Source organism: Poromitra crassiceps (assembly GCF_964638095.1).
Source record: "Poromitra crassiceps genome assembly, chromosome: 8".
Classification (NCBI taxonomy): Eukaryota; Metazoa; Chordata; class Actinopteri; order Beryciformes; family Melamphaidae; genus Poromitra; species Poromitra crassiceps.
In genome coordinates, this window is record NC_139629.1 from 42,701,188 (window position 1) to 42,723,261 (window position 22,074).

The window sequence follows — 22,074 nt, forward strand, 5'->3', positions numbered from 1 at the left end:
GAGACCCATTGCCTTTTTCGTTGACCATATCTGGTGTGAAGTTAACCTAGTGCACCAATGCACGGATCAATAGCATGTGAAGAGCCCGTCACCCAAGTATTGACACTCCAACTCATTACGGATGATCTGTGGTGTGTGGAGAGAGACCTTTCTTTTCTGCACTTCCCCTTCATATCGATTTTCTACACAGGATCCTCTCCTCTCTTATTATCTTAAAAGTATCTCTGCAACACTGGCTCAATCAATATTTCACAGTAGCATTCTACGTCATTGTTTTTTCTTCTTCTTTTTATTATTAAGAAGAAGCTATCTGAACTGCAGCAGATATATGCTCTAATACAGTGATCCTCGGCCCTTTTCATATCAAGAACCATGATGTAGTCCTCATTAGAGCCACAGACCCCCCAATTTGATGGGATTAAATTTTTCTGGCCCAAATCTAAGATTAATTCTGTTGTTAAACATGATTTTGTCCAGAATTCCGTCTGTCTGTATTGTAATGTAGGTATAGAGAGATAACAGCGATCTTCTACATCCACTGATTGTGTTCACTTATTGTTATCTATGCAAAATATTGTGCCTTGTTCAGTGTAGATGTGTTGATTTCTACATAGTTACTATTAAATTATAATTTAATTGAACTGCATTGAATTTTGAATTGATTTGAATTTTAGTTATTTCTCTGCTTTACTCTTTCTCTACTCTTACAAATGTGATACGTACATGTTGTAATTCTGATACTATGTTGTAATATGTACCTTGCTATAATTGTGAATTCTTAATCCTTCTTCTTACTAAAAACCTAACTAGGGACAGGAGTGGGAAACTAGCAATAGCTATAAACTCTGTATGCAGAACATCAGTTACTTTAACTTGTTTGAAATGAGTGAATGTAAACTTGCATTGTCCCTATCAAATAAACGATAAATAAAATAAATAAAAATATTTTAAGATATTACATCATGTGATGTTACTATCCAAAAAGCAAATAATTACATTGACTGTGATAACAGGCTGTTATATAATCGGCCAATTAGCACATCAAAAAACCCTCCTGAATGTCTTCTTCGTCCACTTAATAGGACATAACTGCTGCCATTTACACTAATTTGTCTGCTTTTTCACGTTATGGTTTTTATAGCTTTGATGGCGCCCCTTGGCACTGCTTAAACGCTTCCTGCTGTCAGGGAAGACACTCAAATGGATGATGCTGAGAAAATGACACAGTGTCACAAGTATCCTCATACAAAAATGAAAGAGAAAATCCATCAGTGAATTATTTTTATTAACTCCCTGATTTAGAAAACACGAATGCACCAAACAATATCATACATGCACAGCTTCAGCATATCAATATCAGCTGATGACTTTTCAATGTGAAAACATTCTGCACACAATCTCACAGAGATCACCTGAACATCACAATACTGAGGAGTCACAACAGAAAGGCCAAGCGTTGTCGCCTGGGGGCGCTAATTGTTTTTCCACTTCAGTCGTTATTGAGTTAGCTCGTTAAGGGTCAATCATGTTGCTCTACCGCATTTGCACATTTTCTGATAAATTCAACTTTTTCTGATCTTTAGAGTTGTAGCAAAATTGGAAAGTGGTATAAAAAGACGGAGTATATGTACCTACGTGCATTGGCCTTCTACCTTGTAACAGGTGTAACAGGCGTTTGTGTCATTGCGCCAAAAGGCTGTGTGTGTATCTGTGTGATAGCAGCTGCTAAAGATCTGTTCTGCTCATGTATTTTTCAGATTCTGCGTTTTGACTGAGTCTTACAATTGGAAGTGGAGCATGGTCTGGTCTCCCACTTGGCGGCATTGTTCCAAATCACAACAGAGTAACATTACATCATCAGCGCTAGAGTGATAGCATCACATTCACTTTTCAATAAAGCCAATACTGACTCTTAAAGCAACACTTGACCTTTGTGCCGATTTGTCAAAAAAACAAAACAAAACAAAAAACCAATCAGGAAACCAAGAAAGAAATCGAAAATCAAAACATCTCCACAGTACTGATATATTACAAAACAAGGAGGTTGGCAATGCTTTTATGTTCCCCGGACGCAAAGTTCATCATCTGTGTGTTTGTCATTTTTTTTCCTGTTCAGATCAACATTAAAATGAGTCAGAAAGATGCGTTTTCTGTGTAAACATTTGTTAGCTTAACTTAACAATGACACTGTGTGACGATGAAAGGATGTGTACAGAGAAACCACATAAAGCCACCAAAACAACAGAATGGGATTCAAAGACATGTCTTTTTTAAACGATGAACACTTATCTGGGGAGGAACACCTTCTCTAGCACTTAATATAAACTTGGTTTATCCTTCACGGTGGCTTGGATTTTCAGCATTCAGAGTTTTTCCGCTGGCGCCTTTGTGCTGGGGCTCCACATCGTATTTTTTACAGAAGAAAAATTATATTTCAATTCCACCCTGGGTTAAACTTTCTCCACCTCCCATATTGACCTTGCGGTATTACTTGATTTGAATGTCTGCAGTGCTTCAGTTGTCAAAAGCCCTGAACCAGAGCCAGTACAAGACATGGCTTTCCATTCTTTTCCAAATAGCTAAATGGCCTTCCTGCAAATACAGTTTCTGTTTAATAAGTGTGCACGCACACGCACACACGCACACACACACACGCACACACACACGTACCCAGCCACACCCACACCCACACCCAGAAAAACTCACACGCATTTCCTTGAATCTTCTTGGTGCCATCTTGATGGAATTGTCCTGATTTAGTCCTCCCTAAATCCTGATATATTCGTCTTGTGTGGGCGTCATTAGAACCATTACTTCTACGCCCTTTCCCATAGAAGCCCCGCAGGCCTGATCTAATTTATTAAGAAGTTTTAATGTCCGCTAAATCACGGCACATCTCAGACTTTCCATTTGTCAAGTCCAACCGTTAAATAGACCCTCCGTGTCAGACGGTGACGGATTTCTGATATAGCCATTCCCTCCCCCCCTTTAGGACTATTGAAAGTTAGAATAAAGCAGGTCTGAATACCTGAGCAGTGGGCTTATGATGAAATACATAAAAAAAAACGAAAAACGAACAATACATACAACACAAAACAAGCCAATTCAACTGAGAAAAAAAGGATAGCTTCACAAAATATTTAAAACACAGCTTACCATAATTTTTGCCAAATGATGTCTCTACTGGTGGCTAAATTTCAATATCAGCCTGGCACAATTGGCAGCACTTGAACCCGTCCACTGCATGGGCTGATGCTGTGTGTTGACTGGCATGCACCAGGGCACAACATGTGTGGACTGGCATGCACCAGGGCACAACATGTGTTGACTGGCATGCACCCGGGCACAACATGTGTGCACTGGCATGCACCCGGGCACAACATGTGTTGACTGGCATGCACCCGGGCACAACATGTGTTGACTGGCATGCACCAGGGCACAGCATGTGTTGACTGGCATGCACCAGGGCACAACATGTGTGCACTGGCATGCACCCGGGCACAACATGTGTTGACTGGCATGCACCAGGGCACAACATGTGTGCACTGGCATGCACCAGGGCACAACATGTGTTGACTGGCATGCACCAGGGCACAACATGTGTGCACTGGCATGCACCAGGGCACAACATGTGTGCACTGGCATGCACCAGGGCACAACATGTGTTGACTGGCATGCACCAGGGCACAACTTGTGTTGACTGGCATGCACCAGGGCACAACATGTGTTGACTGGCATGCACCCGGGCACAACATGTGTTGACTGGCATGCACCCGGGCACAGCATGTGTTGACTGGCATGCACCCGGGCACAACATGTGTGCACTGGCATGCACCCGGGCACAACATGTGTGCACTGGCATGCACCCGGGCACAACATGTGTGCACTGGCATGCACCCGGGCACAGCATGTGTTGACTGGCATGCACCAGGGCACAACATGTGTTGACTGGCATGCACCCGGGCACAACATGTGTTGACTGGCATGCACCCGGGCACAGCATGTGTTGACTGGCATGCACCCGGGCACAACATGTGTGCACTGGCATGCACCCGGGCACAACATGTGTGCACTGGCATGCACCCGGGCACAACATGTGTGCACTGGCATGCACCAGGGCACAACATGTGTTGACTGGCATGCACCAGGGCACAACATGTGTTGACTGGCATGCACCCGGGCACAGCATGTGTTGACTGGCATGCACCCGGGCACAACATGTGTGCACTGGCATGCACCAGGGCACAACATGTGTGCACTGGCATGCACCAGGGCACAACATGTGTTGACTGGCATGCACCCGGGCACAACATGTGTGCACTGGCATGCACCAGGGCACAACATGTGTTGACTGGCATGCACCCGGGCACAACATGTGTGCACTGGCATGCACCAGGGCACAACATGTGTGCACTGGCATGCACCAGGGCACAACATGTGTGCACTGGCATGCACCAGGGCACAACATGTGTTGACTGGCATGCACCCGGGCACAACATGTGTTGACTGGCATGCACCAGGGCACAACATGTGTTGACTGGCATGCACCAGGGCACAACATGTGTTGACTGGCATGCACCCGGGCACAACATGTGTGCACTGGCATGCACCCGGGCACAACATGTGTGCACTGGCATGCACCAGGGCACAACTTGTGTTGACTGGCATGCACCCGGGCACAACATGTGTGCACTGGCATGCACCAGGGCACAACATGTGTGCACTGGCATGCACCCGGGCACAACATGTGTGCACTGGCATGCACCAGGGCACAACATGTGTTGACTGGCATGCACCCGGGCACAACATGTGTGCACTGGCATGCACCAGGGCACAGCATGTGTTGACTGGCATGCACCCGGGCACAACATGTGTGCACTGGCATGCACCAGGGCACAACATGTGTGCACTGGCATGCACCAGGGCACAACATGTGTGCACTGGCATGCACCAGGGCACAACATGTGTGCACTGGCATGCACCCGGGCACAACATGTGTGCACTGGCATGCACCAGGGCACAACATGTGTTGACTGGCATGCACCAGGGCACAACATGTGTGCACTGGCATGCACCCGGGCACAACATGTGTGCACTGGCATGCACCAGGGCACAACATGTGTGCACTGGCATGCACCCGGGCACAACATGTGTGCACTGGCATGCACCAGGGCACAACATGTGTTGACTGGCATGCACCCAGGCACAGCATGTGTGCACTGGCATGCACCAGGGCACAGCATGTGTTGACTGGCATGCACCCGGGCACAACATGTGTGCACTGGCATGCACCAGGGCACAACATCTGTTGACTGGCATGCACCCAGGCACAGCATGTGTTCAAGTATGTTGGCCAGATGGGTGCAGACAGACAGCAACACACAGGCAGTCTGTGCGGCGAGACGACGTACCACTCCCACTACTTTTGCTTGTGTCCTAATTGATGCGACGGACGACCTTTAGTTGCCCTCATGGTACATTCAACTCTCCACCAAATGATAACGCGTGAACGGCAAACACTAGCATCGTGAGCTGCTGCGTGTTTTTTTTTTTAAATATCTCTGATACAAGCAACTTTGAATGAAACACATCCCTCTAAGATGAAGGTGGCCGTAACTGTATGTTCTGAAACTACGCATCACTGACTAGTGTCTCTAAGTGAAGCCATTACGAGGATCTCCAAAGGCACGGGCACAGGCGAATGAATGTGCTCCTACTCGCCACGTAGTACGTAGAGCGGACAACTGAAAATATTTAAAAAGTACAAAATACAACTTGATATCACTTCTTCTTCTGCAGGTTTACACTCAAAACGTTTGATAAGAAGAAGAAACTGTGAGAAATGAACTCTTAAGGAGAGCGTGTAGCGATCTATCTTAGCAAACAACAACAAGGAGGCGCAGACTACTTTGGCACATGAATGGAAGTAAGGCATCTGTATCATTCTGGAGGCAAAAGGAGCTGAATCTCCACGGAAAAAAATGTCAAAGCAGAAAAAAGGAGAAGGAAAAAAGCTCAAGCAGATAGTGTACTTGGAGTTTGACAGCACACTCCATTCCTGCACCGCCTCAATACCCGCAAACTAAACACTCAAAATAGTTTGCGGTCACCTCAAAAATACAGGGATGAGAGAAAAAAATGAACTTTCACATATAAAAAATATATACTCATAAGTGAAGGTGGGGGAAAACAGAGCACAGTCTGTCATCTTGTCATGACGTCGACCTGAATGTTGATGTCACGATGGTGATGAGCAGCGTGAGCGGGGAGACGTCCAGGCTCCGCGCCCGCGAGCCTCGGGCACTCATACCTGCAAGGAGACACATGACAAACGGAGGTAAAAAAGCTTGCCAGGTGCTGCATATAGCTGGCGTCAGCACCGCCACTGACTTCTAACTGCAACTTTGAGTCTGTCACGAATATCCACGGGCATGCATCAACTGAACCATCCACTTTTATTTTCCCCCCACTTCCCCCTGCTGCCTCCAGTGACCGCTGATAGAGATGGCACGGTATTCCAATTGGAAATAAGACGTTTTTGTCTTCGCAAAAACCACATAAAAACTTTAAAATATTGCAGGTTCTAAAGGGTCATGGAAATGTGGTTAAAATCTGCAGTGCAATTTCCTGATTTATGTGAGTCAATTAGCGCTTGTGGATCACTTTGCTGTAATAATATTGATAGAGAAAATTGACATCACATTAGCCTTTATTTGGACAATCACTAGTTATTAATATATTCATATACATTTCCATTTTAGTTACATATAGTTATGACACAGACATAGCCTAGGTAAACCCAGCCCCCACGTGACCTGCTCTCTCAGTTCCCAGTCACTAGCTAGTGACTGGGAACTGAGTTTACCCAGGCTAACACAGACATACTTCAAATTTAGATGACCTGTGTACATACACAGATGGACATCATATTTGGATAACCTGTGTACATACACAGACAGACGTATTTAGATAACTTGTACCATACATTTGCAGCTCCTCTCTATCGCACACTGTGCCCTGTCACCGTGCCACGGTGCTCTCTACAGGGCCAGAATAACAGATAGGTTGAGTCTACAGAATGGCCTTCCAGTGTGCGTCAAGACATGTAATCTGATGTGCGTCAAGACATGTAATCTGATGTGTGTCCTATAAGTATCTTTAAGTTTCTGTTCAATGTATGTAAGCCTGTGTATCCATCCGTGAATATACAAGAGTGCATCTCTTGGCCAAGATCTATGTTCAAACCATCATATCAGACGACTTCCTCTGACTCCTGGCTCCATCATTTCATTTCAACTGGTTTCCTACAAGTGGTTCACGGTTTACCTTTTGGCTGTGGAATTTCATTCTCTATCAAATATAATATCCACAGATCTTTACTGGGGGGTGGGGTGGAGTTTCTACTTTTAAGTAAACTTAGCCCTCTGTTTCGCCTGCTAATGTGTCTTGAATGTGTCTCATTCTTTGCAGGATCTCACTGCGCGTTTTTGTCAAACAGAGATAAAGATTCTCCATGAATTGGAGTCGGAAAAAAGGTAGCCCAGTTTTCATCAAATTAAATTTCTCTCCCAACGGCTTTTTCAGGGGCTCAACACGGAATATCAACATTGCAGATTAGCATTTAGAGAAGAAGAGTTAGCCCCCTGGAGTCCCACAGCGCAGTAATAGCGTCTAGTAAAAGAGGAAGTCAACCTCGGCGACAGAGATGGATCGCACTGCATATTTCAGCAAAATATAAGGCTGCAGAGCACAACGGGGTGGCTGGGGACAGAAGTTATGGAGAGTCACAGGAGGACAAAATGTCCCTGTCAGGTTTTAAAAGTGTTAAGTGACTTCATTTATGAAAGGGAATGGCCAACAAACTAGAAGTTCTCACAGACTGAGTGAATCTCAGTGAATCCATATGTCACATTTAGTCATTCCCACAGTCTTGCTATGCAGCATGGTGGCATCAGCATATTTCAGATCATCGGTGAGAGCCCCAACATTTTTGGAATAAGCATCAGTGTTGTTCCTTTCCTCTAAAAGGGCATCCAGAGCTCCAGGCCACCCATGTGTCTTAGTGAGAAGCAATGTGGACATTTTGTCCACAGACAAACTGGAACTAGAGCTGAACAATTCCGGGAGAAAAAATAAGCAAAACTGCAGCATTTCCAAATACCAATTACAGAGGCTGCAATTAGCTGCTTAAGTGAGAGGGGCGTATCAAATGAATTTCTAAGCAAGGCGTTTTAATGCTGCAACTGCAAGTACAATATTGATGAAAACCTTTCATCATACTCAAACTCAGTAAATCCTGCGCAGACACAATATTGATTTGAGCAAAATCACTTTTCTTTACACAATTCTAGAGTGATATGAATTGCAGTTAAAATCAGAAATGCAAATAATCACGATTCGCTGTTTTGTCGATATCTTTCGGCCTACAGGAACTACCGGTACTCGAATGACATCGAGACTTTGCTAGACTTCGCCACATGAATGCCACGTGTAACACGTGGAGCAGATAGGAGTGAGCAGCCAGCTTACTTAGTTGGTGGATCCTGATGGGGTCTGAGGCTGGTCCCAGACCTCCTTCACTCAGCGACTGGATGTGGATGATGTAGTCGTCGTCTTCAGGGAGGCTCAGCTCCACGGTGGAGTTGGCTGTTGTGAGCGTGTTGACCTGTCTGTGCCTCTGTCTCCTGTATGACAGCTGGAACAAGGTGGGTGCCTGAGTGCTTAGAAACAGGTAAGGCCCAATACCATACTCTGAACGTTTGTATGTATATATATACAGTATATACTGTATATATATATATATATATATACACACTTCTTTTCACCTGACAGCGAGGTGTTACAGCAGGATGTACTGTAGCGCATGGGAGGATCACACTATTCCCACCAGTACCCCCCCCCCCCCCCCCACCGGCACCCCGACCGACCAGAGGAGGGGCTAGTGCAGCGACCAGGACACAAACCCAGGACACAAATCAGGCTTCCCAGCCGCAATCACGGCCAATTGTGCCTGTACGGACGCTTGACCAAGCCAGAGGTAACACGAGGGGGCTCGAACCTGCGACCGGCGTATTGGTCGGACGGCACGCAGGGGATCTATCGCTGGCGCTGCACTACCTGGACGCCCCAACACTGTATATACTGTATAGGATGAACTCACTTGGTAGCCGGTAACTTCTGACTCTGACTCCATGGCCACCACAGGCTCCCAGTAAAGAGAGAGGCGAGAGCCAATTAGGGTCCATTCAACATTCAGCGGTGGCTGGGCTGGTGCTGCATGGCAAGAAACGAGACTGTTAGAAAACAACTTAAACTCCTGTCACATCATTACCCCTATAGCAGACACTTTCCTATTACAGTGATGGCTTTTCTCTCTACTCGTAGGATCATATTATATCCCAAGAATGAGATGAGAGCTGCACAGTTCTTTCAGTTTTCCAACTACCGTGACATGAGGGAGGAAACATGCCAAAACACATTAACCTTCTTCCCTTGCGATATGGCTAAGAATAGAACGGCTACTCGTGTTCATTTGAGCGTTATCCTCTGTTTGTTTTGCAGGTTTTGAAGAATAACCAGCGTGGTCACAACAATAAAGCCTCTTTCGATGAGCAGCGTGACCTGTAGGGGGGGGCGTGACTCACGTGGCTTTCTTGTGGTGGCGTTGATGGCGGGGAGGAAAGGGCCGGTGCCCGCGGTGTTGAAGGCGCTGGCTGTGAGGAAGTACTGCACGTTTCCCGCCAGGCCGCTCACGGTCACCGACGTCTGGTTCCCAGGGACCCTCACCTTCCCCATGGTCTCTGGCTTAGTGTCGTCTTCCCAGTACGCCACCTATCGGGAACGTAGAGCATGGCATTTAGGGGTTTCAACACGATTTCAGGCGTGGGCTTGGAACAAACAGTGTACATGGGAGCGTGTATTATTTATCAAATGTAGCACAAAATCAGATTTGTAGCTGTTTCTGATATCTTAAGAGAAATTCTGTGCAAATTTTTGACATTACAATTGCCCTGAAAATTTACTATTACAACTCCCAACAATGCTTCCTTATTGGTGTATTACAACTGAGTTTCACATTACGTCCTAAAGAGGAAATGTAATACATTACTCAGTAACATGTTGAACTTGTTACACTAATAATAGTGACGTATAACAACTTTTAATAACTCTGAATATCAGACTGAAAACAAACTCCTCTCGCCTGTTTTGTTTCTTGTCATAATAAGAAACAGCAGAAAAATTTATTACTCCCAGTCACTACTATGATTTTAAAAGCTATTTGATTACCCTGATTATTCACAGAGGAGCGCACAGGTGAGGCAATCTAGTTATCCTGATTTTTTAAAAGGTTAGACAGGATCCGATCAAGAATCGTGGGTTGTGGAACCGGAAAAGTGATAAAACAAATAGAGTACTATGCAAATTTTATGATTCAATTTCGAGCATATTGACAAGACAAACTAGTGAAAGAGCTGATTTATTACCATGCTGCTTCACTGGCCTGCTCCTGTACAGCGAGCGGTCCTGCATCAACCTCTGAATGTTAATCAACACCAGCTCCCACAGTATTCTGTGCTGTGGTGTGGAGGTGCTGATTGCGTTGGGACATTTGGTCTGGTATAGTGGTAGCACAGAATATCATAGGTATCATGGCACCTGTACAGCTGACAGGAATGGGAATAGGCACGAACTGTAGACAGGCAATTTTCTTTTGGTCTCTTCGAACAGAGGTTCTCAAATGTTTTTCAGCCAAGGACCCCTTACAAGATAGAAAATATACCGGAGACCCCCCTCATTCTGATTTGTGATTTTGGGCTAAGCTTAATTATTTCCATGGTAACGTGCTTGACTTTTAAATTGATACGTTTGTTACAGTAGATTAGAATGTAATCCATGAACCATTTTAGATTTAAAGCATACAATATTTTCGTTGAATTATGAAGCTTTTGCAACAACAACAAAAATGTTTTTATTTTTATTTTCCTGACAACTTTTCCCGGACCCCCTGGCAAAGTGCCACGGACCCCTGGGGGTCCCCGGACCCCCATTTGAGAACCACCGTGACTTCGAAAAAAACATTTGGGTGACAAAAGCCACCCAGCTGAAATAGCCATTTCCATGGCGACGCAGATTTTTTGGAAGCGATGACTCGCTGGTGCACCAGGGGTGATAACAAGGATTTGAATTGTGGTGTGAGAACTCTTCGTTCTCCATTTCCATCACACAAAAAAAAGAGAGAGTGAGTGAGATGTACCTCGTAGCCCAGAACTCTTTCCGAGGCGAAGGAGAGAGCCTGCCAGTTCACCTCAATCTCCGAGGCGGAGACACTTCTGGCCCAAACTCCCCCTGGCATCCCGCCTGGCTCTGAAGAGAGACGGCAGAGAGCTTTGCTGTCTTCATCCAGCGTCACACAGACAAACTGATAAACTGTCCTTCAAATGTTCCCGTTTATATAACCACGCCAACTAACCATAATCTAATGCTATCACTCTCGCCGATCCCTGCTCGGATAAATCAGCGCTCCCAACAACTGCTGGTAAATCGTCCGTCGATCCTCCACTACACCGCACTTCACCCTCTTTCAACATGCGGAGAGGAAATATGGATCTAAACGCTAGCTGCTTTTCACTCTGGCCTCATCTTGTCTTGTGTAAGAATTCAAAACACACTGGTGATATTTTGGAAGCAATCTGATGCAAAGGCCTCGTTTCCTCTCCCTCCTTACATATAAATATGTTCCAAATGTTCTACCAGCTTTTCGTTTCCTTTTAACTTGACCACCAGCCAGTCAAAGAGATTTCCCGAGATCTGCTTTATTTATCAATCTTTCATCCCCAGCAGATGCAATAAAACCAGCTTCATTTTTTTTCTATCCCTCTGAAAAACATGAGGACTCATCATCCTCCCTCCGAGTATTCCACCGCGGTCGCCTTACCTATCTCCGCGGAGTAGATGGTGACCACAGGACTGAAGGGACCCTGTCCTTTGCTGTTGTAAGTGCCAACCTTGACGTGAAACGGCGAGAAGGGGGCGATGCTGTCGTTGCGGTACACGTAGCGGGACGCGCCCGGGGCGGAGGTGGCCACGTGCGTCCAGCTGACCTCTCCGAAGGCGCGGAAAGCGATGATGTAACCGAAGCTCTCACCGTTCTGCATTTCTTCGGGGACCGGCTGAGAGTGAAACACAAAACTATAGTGATATTAAAACACATACAAACCACTCACGTCCCCCCCACCACTAGGGGCTGACACTATCTCATAGTGCCAAACGAAGTGCGCGACCCACAAATTGCTTTTCTTACCCACCTGAGTGAATGTAATGAGGAGTTTAAAAAAAATGCCATTAAAAAAAAGAGCCAAGCTCATTACAGAATGTCCCTGTAGCTTATCAAATGAAAAGTTATTTCGGCATTTATTGAACTGAGAGCGCTCAAATTATCTACCTGTGATAGCTTTGCTCATCTAATGGCTTCTTTAACATTTATACATCTCTTTCTCAGCAAACCACGCGGCTTTGCTTCACCGCTGTGATCGGAGCAACATCCAAGCCTTATAAATGACAAACAATCTATTATGGGGCAGATTCAGATTTGATTTAAGGTGAAATAATAAGCACCTCCTTCAGGGGGCAGGCTAGAGCATAAGACTGATGACTTACCTCCCATGTGATGACCAACTCGGATCTGCTGCCGCCCCCTCCGCCCACTTCCCCCGGCGCTGCATCAGGAACTACACAACAAAAGGTCATGTTCACTGCTCAACATACAACTTTTTGGGTTTATATTGTGTGGGATTAATAATCGTAATCCATTCGTCATTTTGTGGATTTAATAATAATAATCATTTAAAAAAATCTCTGTAGTTTTAATTTCAAAGAATCTCGTGTAGTCGTGAAGAATGAGGGAAAAGTGGAAGTGTGTACCTGCGTCCTCGGTCCTGGTCCTGAGTGAGATGGGACCGGGCTCTCCCACTCCAACACTGTTTTTAGCCAGCACCCGAAACTCATACTCCACCCAGGCATTGAGGTCCACTACCGTGGCTGTTAGTGTGTTCCCAGCGATCACCTCAGGCACTGGAGGGAAAACACCGAAAAACAGGACAAAAGAGCAAAACATGCAGGATAAAAATAAACACAACCGGGGAACTAAATAAATAAAACATACATCAGAAGGAATACGAGAGGAAATTAAGATCAGTCACTATATGAACGCCAGTCTACAAATATAAGTCTTCTAAGCAGGGATTTAAAAGATGATGTGGATTTAGTGATAAAGACCAGGTCAGCATTCGTCTTGTCAGCAGCTCCCAGCTCCCTGGGGATTTTGGCTTGGCTCAGGTTCACAGGGGGTTAAAATGAATTACAGCTCAGGGACAGACCTTGCTGAACTCTAAAGGTAATTAATAAATCAGGTACATCGATTGTACAACTGACAGGCAAGGGACGGCTAGAGAGGCTATAATTGTGGCGATACACCTCAGACACACTGATTGCATCGTGGCGTCGTGTCTAAGGCCACTCACGTCAGTACTTGAATGCAGCAAGCACTGCTTTTCAGCATTAGACTCATTTTGGAAACAATAAACTGGCTCTAGACTGTCTATTTATATTAGTATTTCAAACATTGGAGGAAGCGGAAAGAATAGGCTGTCACAAGATTTTAGAAATCGATTGGTCATAAATATTTTGATGTACAATGCACAAAATATGATGAAAGTCAAATAAATAAATTACTTATACCCTTATATTATCTAACTAAAATTGGCTACGTGGGCTCTGTGGTGGTGGTGTCTGTCTGTGGCGGTGTCAGTCACGATTTGTGACAGAAGTGATGTCATCAGTGATGTCACTTGAGCAATTGTGATGTCATCGGTGATGTCCCCCGAGCAACTGTGATGTCATCAGTGATGTCACTCGAGCAATTGTGATGTAGTATGAGCCGATGGCGCACAGTTGCACGCCGGCGCCTAGGTGGGTGGGCGGTGTCTGTCTGTCATGATTTTGGGAGTCCGCTGAGCAGGCGATTGCCATAATTGCAGTCATGGCGCATAGTCTCCAGATTCTCCACACTAGGAATCAAGTGCACATAGCGCGCGAGACTCCTAGTTTAATAAAAACTACTAGCTGCACAACTAGCACAACGTAACTTGATACTTCTGCTCAGGTCAGGTGTACGTTTTGAAACGGATAAATTACGCTTGACCCGACAGCCACAGCAACTGCGATAACGCTAGCGGGGTCTCTCTGTTAAGCAAGAGTATAGATCCTATCCAGTTTGTATTCTGTACAAGTTAAAGAGATTGACTTTTGCCTAAAGCAGGTGCATAGGTAGTTACAGTAAAAAAAAAATATATATATATATATATATATATATATATATATATATATATATATATATATATATATAATATACTGTATATATATATATATATATATATATATATATATATATATATATATATATATATATATATATATATATATATATATATATATATAATATCAAACAACAAAGTCCCCACTGAATCCCTTCCAGTCTGTATTTGGGCCTGTGTTCCGTAGCTGATCCTGACCTTTGACCTCCCTGCTGAAGAGGTCAAGAAACAGGAGAATGTCCCTATGGCGATGAGCCGAGTGTCAGAGTATCATATTAGAGGCTGTACACTGTATTAGATGAACTGTCATGTTCTACCTGTGTTAACCCTTTGCCAGTCTACGGTGAAGGTGTTATGTCCTACCTGTGTTAACCCTTTGCCAGCCTACAGTGATGTCATGTGTGTCCTACCTGTGTTAACCCTTTGCCAGCCTACCGTGATGTCATGTTCTACCTGTGTTAACCCTTTGCCAGCCTATGGTGAAGGAGTCATGTCCTACCTGTGTTAACCCCTTGCCAGCCTATGGTGATGTCATGTCCTACCTGTGTTAACCCTTTGCCAGCCTACGGTGAAGGTGTCATGTCCTACCTGTGTTAACCCTTTGCCAGCCTACGGTGAAGGGATTCCTGGTCTGGATGAGGTAGGTGTTGATGGGGCTGCCGTTGTCCCTGCCAGGGCTCCAGGTGAGCTGGGCGGTGGTGTCGGTCACTTCCTCCACCGTCACCGAGTCCGGGGGACCAGGGGGGCCTGGCAAGAGCAGAGGGACAGACACACTGTGAGGTAACATCTAGCAAAACCACCATGCTGGAGATCCATATTTATTGTCCAAGAACCTCCATCTCTTGCCATTTGCATTGGTAAGAAAAAAAAACAAAAAACAACAACACTGTGTGAGTTTAAGTCGAGCTATTGCCCTTCGCGGGTAATTACCGTAGTTAATCCAAGATTTATTCTCCAATATTCAAGCAACGTGTAATCTTTGCTTTCCACGCTCCTCTGGGTCATCGATCGACGACTCAGCAGAGGCCCAACTAGTTGCTCCTCGCAGTCAAATTAAAAAGGTAAAAGATGAGAAAGGGCCTCGTCGCCCTGAAGGACCCGAGTTTTATCATTCATTTTCATTATCCCACCAATTAGGCGTTGATGTTTTACTTTGGCCTCCTCCACTGCTTCCTGTTCTAATGAAGGTGTCAGCTCATCAGAAGTAATAGTCCACCAGAGAGCTGTGAGACAGACCACAGAATAATAACATGGCCAGCCAGGCTGCTGCTGCTGCTGCTGCTCGCACTCTTCACTGCCTCTCGATCGGATACCAATCTGAAGACGTTCCAACCTGCAAAAGCTTCGGCAAGATGCGAGCCAAAAACATGGACTTGTTGTTTATTGTTATACAGTAGTACATGTATAAATACAATCGTGTGGTAAACATGTCTGAACTCCCAGGTTCTTTGTTTACAGAAACCGAGCATGTGCCGTCTATATACCGTACATTTAGCATGAAGCCCGGGCTTGAGCGATATCGATCTGTGTAAAACTCATTAGCGGCTCTTGATAAAAAGCTTTAATACATTGGCCTCGTTATCAAGGATCAATTCCTCATCCTCTTAATTATATTTCCTTGGCTGAGGCGAGAGGCTGTTGTCAGTGTCTTCAGGGTATTCGAATAATCTCTTATTAAAATGGACAGACTGTCTGTCTGTGCTTTAATTGTACACTCAGCAGCAGAAGAAAATTAAAATTGGGCTTTATTATGACTACCTACGACCATAGTAATATTTTCAATTTGACCCAAATTGGTAAAATATAACTTCAGACTTGGCAAAACCTTTGCAATTTTATTTTTTATTTTTTTAATGGAATGCAGTGATGAAACAATAGAGACATATTTAGTGATGTCCCCTCTAGTGAAGAGTGCACTGGTGTGAGGTGTGTTCCCCTTTATACTTTTAGCCCTTCTTTCCCAAGGGCTAAACAATTATATTAATATTTAAGAATATTATATATTAATTAATCATTATTATATTCTGAGTGATCACATTCATCCCCTCTGCATTTCTCTCTTCATGCAGTGAATATGAGCCTTATCCAGGCTATGGTGTTTACATGGAACCATCAGCAACCTGTTTCTTCATCTGAACACATGGAGGTAATCTAATACTCTTTCCTGCTGCGCTCATTAGTCGTGCGTTATGTTGATGACGTCATGGGACACAGCGCTTGCGCTTCTCACCAAACCCAACAATAAATGTGACATGTTGTTTACACGTCATGTTATGCCGGTTAATATCGGCATATCACAGCTACCATATTCATGTTTTTCATATTCGGGATATGGTAAACAGGATACGTCATTTACAGTACATGCCCCAACTCATAAAATGGAATAAACTCCCCGAAGAAAGCAAGACACCAAAACACATCGGTTTTGAATCATGCTCTGTAGATAGAACTTGCCACTGCAATGAAGGAATTTTATTTTTTTCTTCTTACTTGTTGAGTGGCTTGGCTCCTCTCATCCTCTTTAAGTCATAAACGGAATATTTGAATATCTCAAATACAGGCTTAAGTACGCAGGATATGTGCTTGTAAATGCACTCGTGGTGGCAGCATTGTCTTCCAGCATGGCGATGCCCCTGTGAAACAGACACGAGTGCTCACCAAGTGGGTTGAACGCTAATGATGATGACGTCACCCACGTGCCATCATGGCCTTCTCAGTAGCCACCAGCAGCAGCCAGTGGAGTGTTAGTGAGACGTCATGACCTTCTCAGTAGCCACCAGCAGCAGCCAGTGGAGTGTTAGTGAGACGTCATGACCTTCTCAGTAGCCACCAGCAGCAGCCAGTGGAGTGTTAGTGAGATGTCGTGGAGTGGCACCTAAAAAACACCAAGAGGGCCCAGATGATCCCTCTCTGGACCATTGTGTCAGCAGTGCTTAGCATTGACCTTGTCTTCTAGGAGATGAGTGGCGCAGAAACAGCACCCTGCACAGTTAATGAGCTACTATCACTGGCTATCACCTTATGATTGTACAGTGCCACCTCTCTGATTAATAATAATAATAATTGGATTTATATAGCGCCTTTCCAAGTGCTCCACAGAATCATTATTCGTTCACACCATTCGTACTGGTGGTTCAAAAGCGTGGCAGCCACACATCGGTGCTCAACGGCCCCTCTGACCGACCAAACGAGGCAAGGAGGGTTGGGTGTCTTGCCCAAGGACACAACGACAGCAGCTGGGAGGGAGCGGGGATCGAGCCGCCAACCCTTGCGTCTTTGGCCGACCCGCTCTACCTCCTGAGCTAAAGCCGCCCCTAACTGATTACCTGGTTTACACGCGAACATGCGGGTTATGTGAATATTGGCTTTTTTGAATGAGGCGTCCCTGACAGAACCTGAGCTACATCACCATGTACTCATGTGCAGTACAACTTGTACAAGTCCTTGTAAAACCAAAATAAATGTGTTTTGAGTCTGTCACACCACAGAAAAATGTGTTATTAACCACCCACATTTGAATGATTAAAAATGATCGCCAAGTATCTAAAATTAGGTTTCAAAAGTGTGGGGAAAAATGAGCAGTATTCTCTGCTCTGAAACTCTGGGGGTGTGTCCTCTGAAGTGTGTGTGTGTGTGTGTGTGTGTGTGTGTGTGTGTGTGTGTGTGTGTGTGTGTGTGTGGGGGGGTGCTATCCAAACAGCACAATGACTTGTTATTGCTAAATAACCCCCATCATCACTCTACTAACAGTACATCAATTTGTTAACAGTGGGATGTGATCAAGCACAGCCATTATTTGGCCTCGGAGACTGATTGCCATCCAGCTTCATGCTTTGCCGTGCTTTGACATTTGAAGCGCTTTTTCGATCGGAGGAAAAAGGCAAACATGACAGCTGCTGTGAGCAGGAAGTGTAAGTAATGCACAACCTGAGTCACAGACCGGCTCCCTTCCTGTCGATACTTGGCCAATCCATTCCCGACTCAATCCATTCCCACCTTGACATAGCTTCCACTTCACAAACTGGCTGATTTCAACTTAGTTTTCATTTATTTTGGAAGCTTATTAGTGCAATTTGCCTACAAGATCTCGAACATGTTCACGCCGGAGCACTGATGGGCATCCTTGCAAAGAGAAGGATATGGATCCGACCTTTTCAAGTTCTGACACCCAAATCATCCCTCACCTCATCTGACATTTAACACATTTGCAAGGTGTCAATTTGTTCTTATTGATCTAAGCTAGAAGCGTCTCCTCATCTGTCCTCCTCTCGCTCTGTGCGCTATTCCGCTCAACAAACCTGCCACTCGCCGAAGCACGATGAGAAGTAGCTCTGTTTTGTTCCGCCTGATGTAGCTCTCGACAATCATCCCTCTTTGGTAGAGTTATACATATTGCATGACTGAGCAAAGACAGGCATCAAAATGTGCCACTGTCAACTAGTCACTGTTGACAATATTGCAAATTGCTTATCAAAGACGGGAGGGGGGGGGGTGGGGATCCTGAATGAATCACAATTTATATTTGATATTCCTGCAAATGTTGACAGTTGTGTCAGTGCAAATGTTTCAAAATGTCATATATACAAAAAACCTAGACTGGCTTTTGATGTCATCAAGCAAACTGCTGCCACACTAAAAGTAGGACACAACTCTGCGGACACTGTGATTATGCCCAGAGTCATTTCCATGCACTTATCGGGTACCATTTTGGGTTCAGAACTGAAAAAGAAAACGCCCGTTTGAGTTGAAAAGCCGTTCGGCACGGACACACTACGCGACGGTTGTCAGGCGTCTGTCGCTGTTCTGTTCAGATGACACAACTTGCTGTCGTGTTTGTGTCGTTTTGGTTCTTATATATGACAGCGACGGGGGATCACATATTACAAGAAGATACTTCACCAGCAGAATCCTCGACGAGTCCGCAAACGCAGGCAGTCTCACGCCGGCTTTATTCATTCTACGCTCGCACAACATGGTCCATTCTACAGAACTGGTTCAAAGGCAGAGTTATTAAGTTTACTGCTATTATTAATATTATTTGGGGTTTCAATAGATCCGATTTTTTTCAGAGTGGGAGGCGAGCCTCCCCAGGAGGGCTCCAAACAGTCTCAGGGGAGGCTCAGTTAATGGGAATGAAAAATTATGACATTACTTATTACATTAGTTATCAAAAGGAGATCACATAGAATAGCCTAAATGTGTCTGATTTGATTAAAGAGATGTTTTCTCCACATTCCCAGCCAGAAACAAATGAATGCCATCAGAGAGACCTTTTTTTTATTTTTTATGAATTTGATATAGTCTTAAGCAGGGGTGTCAAACATGCAGCCCGGGGGCCAGGACCGGCCCGCCAGAGGGTCCAATCCGGCCCACAGGATGACTTTGCCAAGTGTGAAAATTGCACTGAGAGGTCCTTCAATCCAATGTGATGCACTTGTGAAGGCTAAGAGGTTTCAGGAGCAAGTTAAATATTAAGTAGCATATTCACGTTTTCTGTATTCATCACTAAATGGTCAACTATATTCAGTAGGCTACCTTTTTTGCCGTCAGTTGGTTGTAATCGTAATGCACATGGTAGCTGAGATTAACCTGACTCTGCCAGACGGGGGCGGTATTGTGTTCACTGTGTTCAATACCGCCCCTGTCGGTGTTTTGTTCATGGGACAGGCCAGCATTTTGCACCAGTCCAGTAGAATGGCCCATATACTTTCTACGCCAGACCACTTGCCATCACCCCCGGGCCGTGACTGCCTCTCTGCAATCTCATTGGCTGTAGCAGGTTGATGGCTCTCCTCACGAGCAGATATTTAGCAGGTTTATCTGTCAGGTTTCTATGACTCGTTGGCGAGCTCCCCGGTCGCGTCTGAGGACAGTTCAGACATAGCAATTGAGCGCCGATTTGGGAGCGCCGAGCCAATGCTGATTTACTTCTGATCAGGGGGGTCTGCTGCGCTCCAAAAACTGTCGCAGAGGGGTATTATCGTCTAGTCTGAACTGGGCATAAGCAAACAAACATTCTGTGCCCAGAAAATCTGAATTTCCTTCATCCTTCACTGTCAGTAAAGCATCTCCATAAAATGTTTGTAGGGTAAATCTTCCTTTTTTTCTTTTTTTTTCCCTCTGGGCAGATAAAGAAGCACAGCATGGGTAAAAAAAAAAAAAAGGTAAGCCTAATAGATTAGAGTCTTTCATATTATGTGCTTTTTTTTTTACAGGGGGGTAAATGTCTTTTTTGGGAGGGCAACCCAAAACATAATCCTGGCTATAAAAGCATGCAAAGAGGTTTTCTTACCTTTCACGATCAACACAGCCACAGCTGACAGGCTCTCCACGTCCGTGTCCACCACGCAGATGTATTTGCCCGCGTGGTAGAGCTGAATGTTTCTGATCATCAGATCTCCTGCAGCTCGCTACCAGGGAGGAGATAGAACATGATGTAGCATGAACGATAACAGGCCTTAAACAGGCTACAGGAGCCAAAGGCGTTTGTTGATCCTGCGGTTATATATATATATATATATTTAATATATAGCCTTTAATATCTCTTGCCAGTTTTTGCAGTCAGAGCCACTAAGGAACCACATAATCAAAAACGTTCCTCTTGCGGCAGAACATCTTAGTCACACACAGGGACGAGATGAGCTCAGATGAAAAGGAGAGGGGGCAGGATCCGCCGAATTTTACAAAGTAAATTGAGTTTTTGTGCCTTACAAGACCTCATTTCACTCGCTTTTGCAGAGGTCATCACTCACACGTTCCAGAGCAGCTGTGAGGAACTGCACAACGTGAGCCATTTCTATTGGGGCTCCGCAGGCACTTCTTTTGCTCTGTTTGAGAAGCAGAAAACCGGGGCCTCTAAATTCTCAGCTGAGAGGACACCCGCGAGCAGCAAATGGTAAATTAGTGGTGAAATCCCTCTCTTGGCATTGGCAGGGAAATGTGGATGGTAGGGCCAACATGGTTTAATTATGGAAATTAATTCCTTAAGCAGCAAAGTTAAGTTGATAATCTCTTTTGGACTGGGGACATTACAGCATTTCTGAGGAACGGGTATTTTTTTTCCGATAAGAATGTTGTCAGTCAAACACACACACACACACACAAACATGCAGAACAGGGTAATCTGGAACAGCACGAGGGGTGTTCTGGAGATGTTTTGGCCATGTGGAGCTTTGCCGTGCTTTCTAAAACAGTCGTTCCCATCCCAACATTTTTTGACTTATGTGGTACCCCTTAGCTGTTCTGTCATGCCAATAGTACCCCTGGGCCTGACTCGTGCATGTCGATGATTCTCCTCAATTTATTCTATTAAACTCATATTTAAAAAAATGTATCTAACACAACCCCCCACCCCGAGTTTTTCTATTTATTCCAAACAAACTGGCATTTTCTATCATTTTCCCCAAGAAAGAGCTACCCGGCAGCGGGTGTTTGGAATAGCAAATTGAAAAGCTTTTGAACTGGATATGGGTTGACTACTGTATTACATATCATAAATAGAGAATAGTAAGACAGACATACTTGAAAGAAAATGTCGCAATCAACCCTTGGAATGAATTTGACTGGCGTCTGCCACTGTTACCAAAACAGTTTTATGAATTTACGATTTAATTTATGAAACTATTGATATAGCATTTCCATAGAAGTGCCAATGTTTAGTGTGTCTCACAGTGTCAATTAGCCAAATAAATCAATCACATGA

At 44.7% G+C, this 22,074-nt stretch overlaps 1 protein-coding gene across 1 annotated transcript in view; it reads right to left on the reverse strand.

Moving 5' to 3' along the window:
* Positions 1 to 6,212: 6,212 nt before the first annotated feature.
* LOC310781800 (contactin-3-like) overlaps positions 6,213 to 22,074 on the reverse strand; it is a gene marked incomplete at both ends in the record, with an annotated part of 33,523 nt that continues 17,661 nt past the window's right edge. Inside the window, 10 exons of the mRNA XM_083642427.1 lie at positions 6,213 to 6,310; positions 8,530 to 8,695; positions 9,161 to 9,273; positions 9,645 to 9,831; positions 11,255 to 11,364; positions 11,936 to 12,170; positions 12,658 to 12,728; positions 12,922 to 13,071; positions 14,961 to 15,119; positions 20,665 to 20,782. Of these exons, the coding sequence (XP_083498553.1) occupies positions 6,213 to 6,310; positions 8,530 to 8,695; positions 9,161 to 9,273; positions 9,645 to 9,831; positions 11,255 to 11,364; positions 11,936 to 12,170; positions 12,658 to 12,728; positions 12,922 to 13,071; positions 14,961 to 15,119; positions 20,665 to 20,782 (1,407 nt within the window). The remainder of the gene's footprint in view (positions 6,311 to 8,529; positions 8,696 to 9,160; positions 9,274 to 9,644; positions 9,832 to 11,254; positions 11,365 to 11,935; positions 12,171 to 12,657; positions 12,729 to 12,921; positions 13,072 to 14,960; positions 15,120 to 20,664; positions 20,783 to 22,074) is intronic.